Source organism: Dasypus novemcinctus, chromosome 3 (genome assembly GCF_030445035.2).
Source record: "Dasypus novemcinctus isolate mDasNov1 chromosome 3, mDasNov1.1.hap2, whole genome shotgun sequence".
Taxonomy (NCBI): Eukaryota; Metazoa; Chordata; class Mammalia; order Cingulata; family Dasypodidae; genus Dasypus; species Dasypus novemcinctus.
Genome location: NC_080675.1, coordinates 37,210,669 through 37,224,429, shown reverse-complemented (window position 1 = coordinate 37,224,429; position 13,761 = coordinate 37,210,669). Strand labels below are relative to the sequence as shown.

At 40.3% G+C, this 13,761-nt stretch overlaps 1 protein-coding gene across 50 annotated transcripts in view; it reads left to right on the top strand.

The window, feature by feature from the left end:
* Nucleotides 1-13,761, top strand: part of SIPA1L1 (signal induced proliferation associated 1 like 1) — a 399,857-nt gene that overhangs the window by 326,792 nt on the left and 59,304 nt on the right. For all 50 annotated transcript variants that reach the window (XM_058293142.1, XM_058293172.2, XM_071213827.1 and 47 more), the window contains one exon: nt 6,007-6,276. In XM_058293142.1, coding sequence (XP_058149125.1) covers nt 6,007-6,276 — 270 coding nt within the window. The remainder of the gene's footprint in view (nt 1-6,006; nt 6,277-13,761) is intronic.

Sequence of the window (13,761 nt, the reverse complement as noted above, 5' to 3'; positions counted from 1 at the left end):
CGGAGGCCGGTACCCATCTTCCACTGGAGGCAAAAACCACCTTGGGAGCTGTTCCGCGGCTGGAATTGAAAGCTCCATTTCTCCAAAACGGGAGGAAGAGACTGTTGGGCACCATTTTCAGCTACTGATGAGTAAATTGAGTAGGCTACAGTATAATCCTGAGAACAACTGAAGTTAGAGCCTACCCAAGTCAGAAAGAGGCCGGGAGCCACCATCTTAACTCCGCCCCTGGCATGAAGGGAAGTGAGGCTTACTGAAATCATAGTGCTGGTGGGAACTGGCTTCTTCCCATCCAGATCAGATTGCAGCTCTAGCCTAGACACCAGTGCCACCTCCAGCAGAGAGGAAGCTGCAGAGACCTGCACCAGGCTCCCTGGGAAATTACCAGTCAAGCCATGGAGGCCAGTGATTATCCTACTCTGGCAGCACGAGCCACCCCAGGAGCAATCCTATGGCTGGAATTGGAAGCTCCATTTCCCAGAAATTGGAGGAGGAGACGGTTGGCCACCGATTTCGGCTAGTGATTTGGTAGACTTGGCTGGCTAAGATATAACCCTGGGAACAGCTGGGGTGTGAGCGTGAACCAGCCCAAGTCAGAAAGAGGCCAGTAGCTGCCATTTTGACTCTGCCCCCAGCCTGAAGGGAAGCTGGGCTGACTGAAACTCTCAGTATCAGCAGGAACCAGTTTCTTTCATGCAGATCAATCTGCAGCACACCTAAGTTTCAGCCCCGCCTCTGGCAGGGAGGAGGCTGAGGAGCCCTGCATCAGCCCATTCAGATAACTGCATGTAACTTTGGTTGGAATAGATTGAAAACCAGAAGTCCACCAGGGCAACTGTGGTCATCTTGAACCTGCACTGCATAGATTGCTGCCCACATGTGCAGCTCCATCCCTGCCCCAGGTAGGGGAGAGAGGGATATGAAGCTTCATCAGTCTCTCTGGGAAACTACAGTTTAGGCCTGCATGACTTGGATTATTCCACACAGCTGTGGCTCTGTCCCTACCCCTGGCAAAGGAGAAAGTTGGGAGAAGCTTCATTGGTCCCTGGCACATTGAGGGCAGCGTGAGCTCCACAGCTTATAGAACCAACTACATGCATGGCTCCTACTGTACATCGAGCAAGGGAGAAAGGCAAGAAGCCCTAAACTAAAGAGAAAAACTGCACCCAGAATAAATACTCTAGTAATGCCAAGACACAACAAAAAATTACAATCCACACCAAGAAACAGGAAGCTATGGCCCAGTTAAAGGAATAAGATAAGCCTCAAGATGACATAAAGGAGTTGAGACAATCATAGATGGTCAAACAAATCTCCTTAATAAATTCAATAAGATGGCTAAAGAGATTAAGGATATTAAGAAGACATTGAATGAGCACAAAGAAGAATTTGAAAACATACACAGAAAAATAGCAGATCTTATGGGAATGAAAGTGCAATAAATGAACTTTAAAAAACATTGGAATGATATAATAGTGGATTTGAGGAGGCAGAAGAAAGGATTGGTGAGCTTGAAGAAATGGCCTCTGAAAGTGAACATACAAAAGAACAGATGAAGAAAAGAATGGAAAAATTGAACAAAGTCTCAGGGAACTAAATGACAGCAAAAGACATGCAAACATACATGTCACGGGTGTCCCAGAAGTAGAAGAGAAGAGAAAAGGGGCAGAAGGAATATTTGAAGAAATAATGGTAGAAAATTTCCCAACCCTATTAAAGGACATAGATATCCCTGTCCAAGAAGCACAACGTACTCCCAACCGAAAAAATCTGAATAGACCAACTCCAAGACACATACTCATCAGAACGTCAAATACCAAAGACAAAGAGAGAATTCTGAGAGCAGCAAGAGAAAAGCAATGCATAACATAAAGGATACCCAGTAAGATTAAGTGCTGATTTCGCACCAGAGACCATGGAGGCAAGAAAACAGTGGTCTGATATATTTAACATACTACAAGAGAAAAACTTCCAGCCAAGAATCTTATATCCAGCAAGACTGTCTTTAAAAAATGAGGGTGAGATTAGAATATTCAGAGATAAACAGAAACAGAGAATTTCTAAACAAGAAACCAGATTTTCAGGAAATACTAAAGGGTGTACTTGAACCTAAAAAGAAAAGACAGGAGAGAAAGGCCTGAAAGAGAGTCTAGAAATGAAGATTATAACAGTAAAATTAACTAAAAGTGTCAAAAGAGTGGTGAAAATAAAATATGACAGATAAAACTCAAATAGTCAGGAATAAACTTAACCAATGATGTAAAGCACCTGTATTCAGAAAACTGCAACTCAATGTTTAAACAAATCAAAACAGCCCTAAGTGACTGGAAGAACATCCCATGCTCATTGATGGGAAGACTGGGTATCGTTGAGATGTCAGTTCTACACAAATTGATATACAGATTTAATGCAATCCTGACAAACATTCTACCAGCATTAAAGGAAAAATTGAAAACATGATCATTAAATTTAGTTGGAAGGATAAGGGGTCCTGAATAGCCAGAAACTTCTTAAAAAGGAAAAGTGAACCCTCATCTCCAAACTTTAAATCATAATACCTACCTATAATGGTAAAAACAGCATGGTACAGGCCTAAAGACAGACACAATAGACCAATGAACCCAAATTTCTGGTTCAGAAACAGAACCTCAAAGGTATGGTCAAATGATTTTTTACTAGCCAGTCAAACTCACACAGCTCGGGCAGAACAATCTGTTCAGCAAATGATGCTGAAAGAATTGGATATCCATAGCTGAAAGAAGGAAATAGGACCCCTATCACACACCTTATTCAAAAATTAACTCAAAATTGATAAAAAAAAAAAAAAAAACTGAAAATAAAAGCAAGAATCATAAAACTTCTCTAAGAAATTTTTGAAAAATATATTCAAAACCTAGTGGTAGGTGGTGGATTCTTACAGGAGATAAGAGGAGGACTGAATGGATTACTGATGTTTAATGTATATAGAAGTTTTAATTAGCGTTACTGTAAAAGTGTGGAAATGTATAGAGTGGATGGTAGTAACACAGTGAGTAACAGCTAGTTTATATATGGGGATGTGACTGAAAATGGTAGACTAGGTATGTAAATGCCAATTGACAGAATGCTGGAGAATAAGCTAGGAACTGGATAGCACAGTAAACCAAGAAGTGGATGAGAATTGTCATCGGTGGTACACATGCAAGAGTGTCCTTTGTTAGCTGGAGCAAATGTATATTACTATGCAGGGTGTTGGGAATGTGGAGAAGCATGGGAAAAATACAGGTGGAGTGACCTATGGACTGTGGTTACCAGTAATAATATAATATTCTTGCAACTGTGTGAAAGATGTACTGTGTTTGGGAATTCTGTACATGTGCATTTTTGTTTTATAAGTTTGCAACTTCTGTCATAAAAAATATGTTTAAAAAGTAATAATAGGGTGGATTGAGGGAAAAACACACCAAATATAAGATAAGGACTATGATTAGTAGTAAGATTTTGACAATACTCTTTCATAATTTGTAACAAACATCTCATGACAATGCAAGGTGTTGGTGGAGGGTTGGTGTATGGGACCCCTGTATGATGTTATGCATGTTTGCTTTGTAAGTTCACAACTTTTACTATATGCTTCATTGTTTATGTATGTTCATATATAAATGATATAAAGATAATAATAGGGTTGTTGGGGGAAAATACTTTGTTTAGTAGTAATATTTTGACAATGTTCTTTAATCATTAGTTAAAAAGGTTTAACAACAATGCAAGTTATTGGTGGTAGGGTGAGTTATGAGAGTTCTGTATGATGTTATATATGTTTGTTTTGTAAGTTCACAACTATTATTATACACTTATTGTTTAGGTATGTTTATGTATGAGTGATAAACGTCAATAAATCAAAAAAAAAAAAAAAGATCTGAAGACACAGCAGAAGAAACATTGTGGAGCACACTTGTGGAGCATCAGGTCTCTGCCCTGAGTTGCTCAGACAAAGACACAAGTCAGTGGCACCTTCCCAGCAGCACAAGTCTTTCTTCTCTCCTTCAGTGCCACACCTCCTCCTGAGCCACAGCCCCACATCAAGACTAGTCCCTTAGCTGGAGTCCCCTGGTCCTGCCAGTACCACAGGGATCTGGAGGAGAGGATGCCCTTGAGACCTGTACTGTTCAATACGGGAGCCCTGAGCCTCATGTGCTGTGGAGCATTTGAAAAGTGGCTAGTCTCAATTTAAGATGTACCATGAGTGTAAAAGATACACCAAAATTTGAATATTTAGTACAGAAAAAAGAATGTAAAATATTGCATTCATAATTTTTGAGCATTACATGTTGAAATGATGTATTAGTTATATTGAGTTTTAAAATATACTACTAAATTACTCTCAACCATTTCATTTTACTTTTTTAATGTGAGTGTTAGAAAATTTAAAATTGGAAATCAGATGTGGCTCAAGGGATAAGGTCTCCGCCTGCCATATGGGAGGACGCAGGTTCAATCCCTGGGGCCTCCTGGTGAAAAAAGAAGAGAAAGCGTGCCTGCATGATGAGCCAGTGCCTGTGTGGCAAGCCAAATTCCCCTTTCAGCAAGCTGAGTGCACTTGGGTGCCCGCTCAGTGAGCTGAGTGCCTGTGTGGCGAGCCGAGTGCCCATGTGAGTGCCTGCCTGGTGAGCCAAGTGCCCATGCAATAAGCCGAGTGCCTGCACAGTGAGCTAGTGCCTGCACAGTGAGCTAGTGCCTGCACAAGTGTCACACAGCAAAATAATGATGCAACGGAAGAGAAACAAAGGCGAGAGTCAAGGTAAAGCACAGCAGAGACCAGGAACTGAGGTGGTGCAATTGACAGGGAACCTCTCTCCACATCAGAGGTCCCAGGATCAAATCCCAGTGAATCCTAGAGGAGAAAAAATGAGGAGAGAAGACAAAAAGAGCAATAGATACAGAAGATCACACAGCAAATGGACATAGCAAAAACAACAGGGTCGGGGAAGGGAGAGGGAGCGGAAGGAAAAAATTACATGTTGGCTTGTGTGTGTATCTCACATTATTTTTCTTAGATAGCACAGCTTTAGACTCTCCTTAAGCTCCTCCAATGTGCCTCTTGAAGGACTGTTTCATAATCACTCTGTTGACTTTTCAAGTCTTACCACTTGCTTCCCAATCCTTGGAATCCCTTTAAGAAAGGAATTTCACTTAATGATAAAATTCAACTACACAGTTTGAGTTAATGCTTTCATGGGAGTAGGTTTTCTCCCTAATTTGCCTGTTAATCTAAACATTAAATGATAAAACCTTCTCTGGTTGTTTGGGTAAAGGGAATGAAAAGTGGATCTTAAGGTTTGGAGGGTGGGATCATGACACAAGAAGGGACTAACTTAACAGAAAATATTTGTGCCTGCCATCTCTTTTTCTTAGGCTGCTGCATGGGGAAAGCCATGCTATGAGAGATTTCTGGCTTTGAAAAGAAAAAAAAGAGTGATTTCAGATTATGCTTTGTTCTCTAGGGATTTGATCATTACAGTATTTCTAATAGTGGAATTTTTTTTCTCCTCAGCTAAATTTAGTTCTCAGTTCAGATTTTAAGACTTTTCCCTTCTTAGTTTTTTTGACTCTTGGAATCCCAACTAATTCAAAACTGTACACCCCTTATAAATCACCTATTCTAATACACAGCAAAGGGTGTGTGAAACACTGCTGATTTCCTCTGAGGCTCCATGTTTGGGGTGTGCTCCCCTGTCATCTCATCGTGGCTGCTTTCCCACCTCAGGTTGCAGACTCATAGCAACATGGGTCTCGTCTTTGGAAGGCTCTCTATCTCAGACTCACCAATTGGGATTGAGTCATGGGAAATACCAGTGTAACATTTCCTAGGGTTCTTGTTTTTGAAAGGAAAATAATTATAGTGCCCAAAGACTAAAAGATGGTTCAAAACAGGATCCATTTTTAACTTTTATGTGAATCAGTATGGTTCTACCAACAAGAAAAAGCTATCTTCATTTTTCTTCTCCCTTTGCCTCTCCCTAATAGGAGTTGCTCTGAAACCTACCGCATGCCAGTGATGGAGTACAAAATGAATGAAGGAGTTTCCTATGAATTCAAGTTTCCCTTCCGAAATAATAACAAATGGCAGAGGAATGCCAATAAGGGGACTCATTCACCTCAAGTTCCATCCCAGGTGCAGAGTCCCATGACCTCACGGCTGAATGCTGGGAAAGGAGACGGGAAAATGCCTCCTCCAGAAAGAGCCGCCAACATTCCTCGAAGCATCTCCAGTGATGGGCGCCCACTAGAGAGGCGGTGAGTGTGTCCTTGAAAGGTTTGCTCTAAATCTGTGCCCAGCATTTAAATAAAACCAGATCCAGAAGCACTAGCTTTAGGGCTTCCCGTATTTTATTACAAATCAAGAATTAAAACCAGTGGCTTTTAAACATGGTAGCATTCCAAAGCCATGAGGATAAAAGAGGATATATTCCAAAAAAGCATTTGGCACTGTTCAATGCTATTTGTGCTTTGCTCTTTAATTTCTGTGGGGTGTCAACAGAAATCATCACTGTCCACTTAGTAGCCATATGGATTAGGACTTGGCGGACTCTTTGAGGTGACACTGACCATATTGTCATCTTAGATCATATTTTCCTTCCTGGGGACAAATGATGTAATAGAAGCAACTGAATGCAGGTTTTTGGTTGAATAAACTGTGTTTGTGTTTTGTCACCCCGCTAATAATTATGAGAAAGGAAAGTAACTTGTACAGCACATTCATATTTTCCACTGCTCTGAAAGTAGGAGAAAATAATGGGAAGAAGATGTCACACAAGGATTAAAACTGAATGTTAAAACATTCAGCCCTGAGTAAAATAAGCAAAAAGAAGAGGAATCAAGGGATCCAAGAAAGGAAGAAACCAAGGTTTCGTGGTAAATTTAAAGTCATTGTGCTTTCCCTCACAAATAATTGGTTAGCTCTGCCTTTACAAGGATGAACTATCACTTCTTTCTGGAATTCACTCTGAAGTAAAATGCAGACTCTGTCTAACTAGAGTCTGAATTTTTACCAGCCTGAATTTGGCTGGTAAAAGCAGATAACCTTTTGGGTTTGTTAACCTTCCCCTTAGTCCCAATCCATCCTCTAACCTTATATTTCCAAAAGTTTTACATAAACTTGATTTTTAAGTACTTTAAAAATGTGAACATTTTTATATCTTTTTAAAAAAATTAATTTATTGACATATATCACTCTTACGTAAACATACATAAACAATAAGTGTATAGTAATAGTTGTGAACTTACAAAACAAACATATATAACATCATACAGATCTCTCATAACTCGCCCTACCACCAATAACTTGCATTGTTGTTAAACCTTTTTAACTAATGATTAAAGAGCATTGTCAAAATATTACTACTAAACAAAGTATTTTCCCCCAACCAACCCTATTACTATTATCTTTATATCATTTATATATGAACATACATAAACAATGAAGCATATAGTAAAAGTTGTGAACTTACAAAGCAAATATGCATAACATCATACACCAACCCTCCACCGACACCTTGCGTTGTCATGAGATGTTTGTTACAAATTATGAAAGAATATTGTCAAAATCTTACTACCAATCATAGTCCTTATCTTACATTTAGTGTGTTTTTACTCCAACCCACCTGTATTAATCAGCCAAATACCAGAAATTGGTTGGTTTTTATAAAGGGAATTTATTTGGGGTAGGAGCTTAGAGATACCAGGCCATAAAGCGTAAGTTACTTCCCTTAACAAAGTCTGTTTCCACATGCTAGAGCAAGATGGCTGCTGAAATCTGCGAGGGTTCAGGCTTTCTGGGTTCCTTCCTTCCTCAGGCTTCTTTTTCCTGGGCTCAACGTTCCTCTCTTTGTGGCACTTGTTTCTGTTTCCTCTTCTAGCTTGCTTCCTGGGGCTTCAGCTTAAGGCTTTAGCCTTAAACTCCAACATCAAAAATCCTTAATTCTGTCCTTTGCCATGCCCTACTGGCACAAGAGGTTTACATAATTACTTAAGTAAACCTATGAATCCAATATAATCTAATATGCCCTGAGGAGAAGATCAGTTTACAAACATAATCCAATATTTCTTTTTGGAATTCATCAATAATAACAAACTCCTACACTCCACCCTCTGAATTCCAAAAAGACATGACAATATTTTTTAAAAAACTTAAATTAGTTACAATGCAAGTACTAAACCATATTACAATCAATTTAAAGAAATAGGGTTTGTGCTGAGGCAAAGTCCTGTCTGCTATAGACCTCTGAAACTTACAAAACAATTCATCTACTTCCAGTACATGAATGGACAAACAAAGGATAAACATTTTCATTACAATAAGGAGAAATTGGGAAGGAAGCATGAGTCATGGGTTCTCTACATTTCAGTAAACCTGCAGGGTATCCTCCGTTCGATTTCAGTCTGAGAGTTATTCTTAAGATGATGGTTTCTTCTCCTTGGGGCCATATGGGCACCCACCATTTCCACTGGCTTGCCCAATGGCCATTTTCTTGGTTATAAACATAATCCAATATTTCTTTTGGAATTCATCAATAATATCAAACTGCTACACCACCCTATTATTTTTTTAAATATACTTTTTATGGTAGAAGTTGTAAACTTATAAAACAATCATGCATATGTGCAGAATTCCCAAACAACACCCCCTCCATCAACACAAATGTGCTGGAACATTTGCTGCAGATAAGATAATATCATCTGATTGTTAACATGTCCATAGTGTACATTTGGCTCACATTTTCCATATTTCCTCATTATTAACACAGTACATCTTTCACATTGGTGCAAGAATATTATATTATTACTGGTAACCACAGTCCATAGGTCACTCTAGCTATATTTTTCTCATGCTTCTCCACATTCCCAACCACCTGCAGTAGTGATGTACATTTGCTCTAGCTCACAAAGGACGCTCTACATCTGTCCCATCAACCGCAATTCTCATCCACCTCTTCATTTACTGTGCTATCCAGTTCCTAGATTATTCTCTAGCATTCTGTCAATTGGCATTTACATACCTAGACTACCAATTTCAGCACATCCCCATTTATAAACTAGCTGTGACTCACTATGTGTTACCATCCATTCTATACATTTCCACACTTTTACAGTAAAGCTAATTAAAACTTCTACATACATTAAACATCAGTAGTCCATCTCAGTCCTCCTCTTGTCTCCTTTAAGAATCTTCCTACAATTTCTTCTAGAAATTTTCCTACAATTTCTTCTAGAAATTTTATGGTTCTTCTATTTTTAAGTTTTTGATCCATTTTGAGTTAATTTTTGGATAAGATGTGAAATAGGGGTCCTCTTCCCTTCTTTCAGCTATGGATATCAAATTATTTCAGCACCATTTGTTGAGTGGACACTTTTGCCCAAGCTGTGTGGGTTTGACAGACTAGTCAAAAATACTTGACCATACATGTGAGGATTTGTTTCTGAACCATAAATTTGATTCCATTGGTCTATGTAGCTGTCTTTGTGCCAGTACAATGCTGTTTTTACCACTATAGATAGGTATTATGATTTAAAGTCTGGAGGTGAGGGTTTGCTTTTCCTTTTTAAGATGTTACTGACTATTCAGGACCTCTTTCCTTCCAAATAAATTTGGTGATTGTGTTTTCAATTTTTTTTTTTTAATGCTGGTGGAATTTTTGTCAGGATTGCATTAAATCTGTATATCAGTTTGAGTAGAATTGATATCTTAATGATATTTAATTTTCCAATCCATAAGCATGGAATGTTCTTCCATTTATTTAGGGCCTTTTCGATTTGTTTTAACACTGAGTTGCAGTTTTCTGAATTCAAGTGCTTTACATCATTGGTTAAGTTTATTCCTGACTATTTGAGTTTTATCTGTCATATTTTATTTTCACCACTCTTTTGACACTTTAGTTACTATTGATAAAATCTTCATTTCTAGACTCTCTTTCAGGCCTCTCTCTCCTGTTTTTTCTTTTTAGGATCTAGTACACCCTTTAGTATTTCCTGAAAATCTGGTCTCTTATTAGAAATTCCCTGTTTCTGTTTATCTGTGAATATTCTAATCTCACCCTCATTTTTTAAAGACAGTCTGCTGGATATAAAATTCTTGGCTGGAAGTTTTTCTCTTGTAGTATGTTAAATATATCAGACCACTGTTTTCTTGCCTCCATGGTCTCTGGTGCGAAATCAGCACTTAATCTTACTGGGTATCCTTTATGTTATGCATTGCTTTTCTCTTGCTGCTCTCAGAATTCTCTCTTTGTCTTTGGTATTTGACGTTCTGATGAGTATGTGTTTTGGAGTTGGTCTATTCAGATTTTTTCAGTTGGGAGTACGTTGTGCTTCTTGGACAGGGATATCTACGTCCTTTAATAGGGTTGGGAAATTTTCTACCATTATTTCTTCAAATATTCCTTCTGCCCCTTTTCTCTTCTACTTCTGGGACACCCGTGACACGTATGTTTGCATGTCTTTTGCTGTCATTTAGTTCTCTGAGACCTTGTTCAATTTTTCCATTCTTTTCTTCATCTGTTCTTTTGTATGTTCACTTTCAGAGGCCATTTCTTCAAACTCACCAATCTTTTCTTCTACCTCCTCAAATCCGCTATTATATGATCCATTTTTTTTTTTTACGATTTATTTTTTATTTATTCCTTCCCCCCCAGTTGTTTGCTTTCTGTCTATTCACTGTGTGTTCTTCTGTGACCACTTCTATTCTTATCAGTGGCACCAGGAATCTGTTTCTTTTTGTTGCGTCATCCTGTTATGTCAGCTCTCCGTGTGTGCGGCACCATTCTTGGACAGGCTGCACTTTCTTTCGCTCTGGGCAGCTTTCCTTATGGGACGCACTCCTTGCACGTGGGGCTCCCCTACGCAGGGGACACCCCTGCGTGGCATGGCACTCCTCGAGCGTATAGGCACTGTGCATGGGCCAGCTCCACAAGGGTCAAGGAGGCCCAAGGTTTGAACCGTGGACCTCCCATGTGGTAAGCAGACGCCCTATACATTGGGCTTCCCTCCAATATTTTTTCAATTTACTATACCTTTCCATCCCATAAGATCTGGTATTTTTCTATGTATGCTTTTAAATTCTTCTTTGTGCTTATCCAGTGTCTTCTTAATACTTTAATCTCTAGCCATCTCATTGAATTTATTATGGAGATTTGTTTGAACATCTATAATTAATTGTCTCAACTCCTTTATGTCATCTTGAGGTTTATCTTATTCCTTTAACTGGGCCATAGCTTCCTGTTTCTTGGTGTGGATTGTAATCTTTTGTTGTGTCTTGGCATCTGGTTTACTAGAGTATTTATTCTGGGTAGTTTTTCTCTTTAGTTTAGGGCTTCTTGCCCTTTCTCCCTTGCTCGATGTACAGTAGGAACCATGCATGTAGTTGGTGCTATAAGCTGTGGAGGCTCAAGCTGCCCTCAATGCACCAGGGACCAATGAAGCTTCTCCCAACTTTCTCCTTTGCCAGGGGTAGGGGCAGAGCCACAGCTGTGTGGAATAATCCAAGTTGTGCAGGTCTAGATTGTAGTTGACCAGAGAGACTGATGAAGCTTCACGGTCCTTTCTCCCCTGTCTGGGGCGGGGATAGAGCTGCATATGTGGGCAGCAATCTATGCAGTGCAGGTCCAAGACAACCAAAGTTGCCCCACAATTTTCAGTCTGTGCCAGCCAAAGGTACCTGCAGCTACCTGGATGGGCTGGTGCAGGTCCCACCAGCTTCCTGCCTGCCAGAGACGGGGCTGAAGTCTATTCTAGGGCTGCCGCCAATCTGGGTGAAAGAAACAGGTTCTTACCATCACCGTGATTTTCGGTCTGCTCTGCTTCCCCTTGGTGGTGGGTGGGGGCAGAGTCAAACTGGCAGCCACGGGCCTCTTTCCCACTTGGGCATATTCACACCCCAGCTGTTCCCAGGGTTACATCTTAACCAGCTGAGTCTACCAATCAGTAAACAAACTTGGCAGCCAACCATCTCCTCCTCCCCTGTTTTTGGGAAGTGGAACTTCTAATTCCAGCCACAGAATAATTCCTTGGCAGTTCGTGCCACCAGAGTAGGACAATCACCGGCCTCCGCGGCTTGACTGATAATTTCTCAGAGAGTCTGGCTCAGGTCCCTGCAGCTTCCTCCCTGCAGGAGATGGCACTGGGGCCTAGGCTGGAGCTGCAATCTGATCTGGATGGAAAGAAGCCGGTCTCCACCAGCACTGTGATTCTCAGTCCACCCCACTTCCCCTCGTGCCAGGCATGGAGTTAAGATGGCAGCTCCCAGCCTCTTTCTGACTTGGACAGGCTCAAACTTTAGCTATTCTCAGGATTATACTTTAGCCCTCCGAACTTATGCATCAGTAGCTGTAGTTGGTGCCCAACTGTCTCTTCCTCCCCGGTTTTGGGGAAGTGGAGTTTTCAATTCCAGCCACGGAATGACTCCTGAGGCAGTTTGTGCCTCCAGTAGAGGATGGGTACTGGCCTCCGTGGTGTGGCTTGCTCTACATAGGAGTCTTCTCTTCAGGTGGGCAGTCTCCTCCTTCCATTCCTTCAGGGATTTTGCAGGATGCTCTTCTGGCCTTTTGCAGTCCCCAAACAGGTGCTTCAGCTAGCTCCGGAGAGCTCTGGGTGTTTACTAACTGCCAGTAGCAGGAGCTGATAGGAGCTCCTTACTCTGCCTCTGTCTTGGTGGTTGTCCTTAATTGGCTGTAACATTTTAAATAATACACTATAAATTTAGTTCACCCCAAATTACCTGTGCTAATGAAGGAGACAGTTCAGTTGTGTAACCTGCCAGTCACCTGCTGGAAGTAGCCCACTTGTTCTTTCTCACCATCCTCTGTCCTTGCCTCCTCATTTCTGCTTGTCCTGATCATATCTCAGAGTATCTCTGTCACCTACACCCTAGAGAGGGGCCAGACGCCCTGGGAGTTGGGAAGACTTGGTCTCTGTTCCAGGAGCTGTGTTTGGTAGAAGGAAGCAGCAGAACCAGGTCCAACAGGAGCAAGGTGCCAAGGAAAAATGGTTCTAGTTAGGCATAAGTAGTAAATTTGGGAGCAGAAAGTTGGAAGTTTTTAAAACCACACTCAGGAGTCTTATCTTAGTCTAACTTTTGAGCTCTTACATAAAACATTTTCACTTAACTACTTCAGAATATTAGGATACCATGTAGAAATAATTTAATAAAAATAAACAGGCAAACCAGAAAACTAGCTGTCCTCCAAAATTCCTTATTTAATCCCAGATATATATTGAGAGAGCCTTGCATTTTATCTCTTTTAAAGATGCCTTTCTCAAAGCTGCCACATTCCCATCTGGAGTCCTCTAGCTTTCATTATTTTTGAGAGGAAAACATCCAAGGGATCTCTGAATAAATTCTTTGTTCCGTGTATTCCAAACTTGGCTCTTTTAAGGTGTGAGTAACCGGCTTCATGATTTGGCCCAACTTTTGAAAGATGAACCAAGGAAACCATTGTTTAAAGAATGACCTTTTTTCTTCTCGATGCTACTTCCTCTCCCCACAGAACAGTCAGGCTTTCACAGCTGAAATTGTTTTGGTGTTATTCCCTTTATACAACATTCCATATAATAAAATAGAATGGTTTTATTCCATGTTGAATTTAATGTCTGTAACAGAATTCTTGTTACTAAAAATACTCATTATCAAAAGAGAAAATATTTTTTGTAGCTAATTACTTCTGCAGCTTTCAGTGCTAGAGAATGCATAACCCCATTTTCCCAGATAGAACTCCTTGAGTTTTCGAG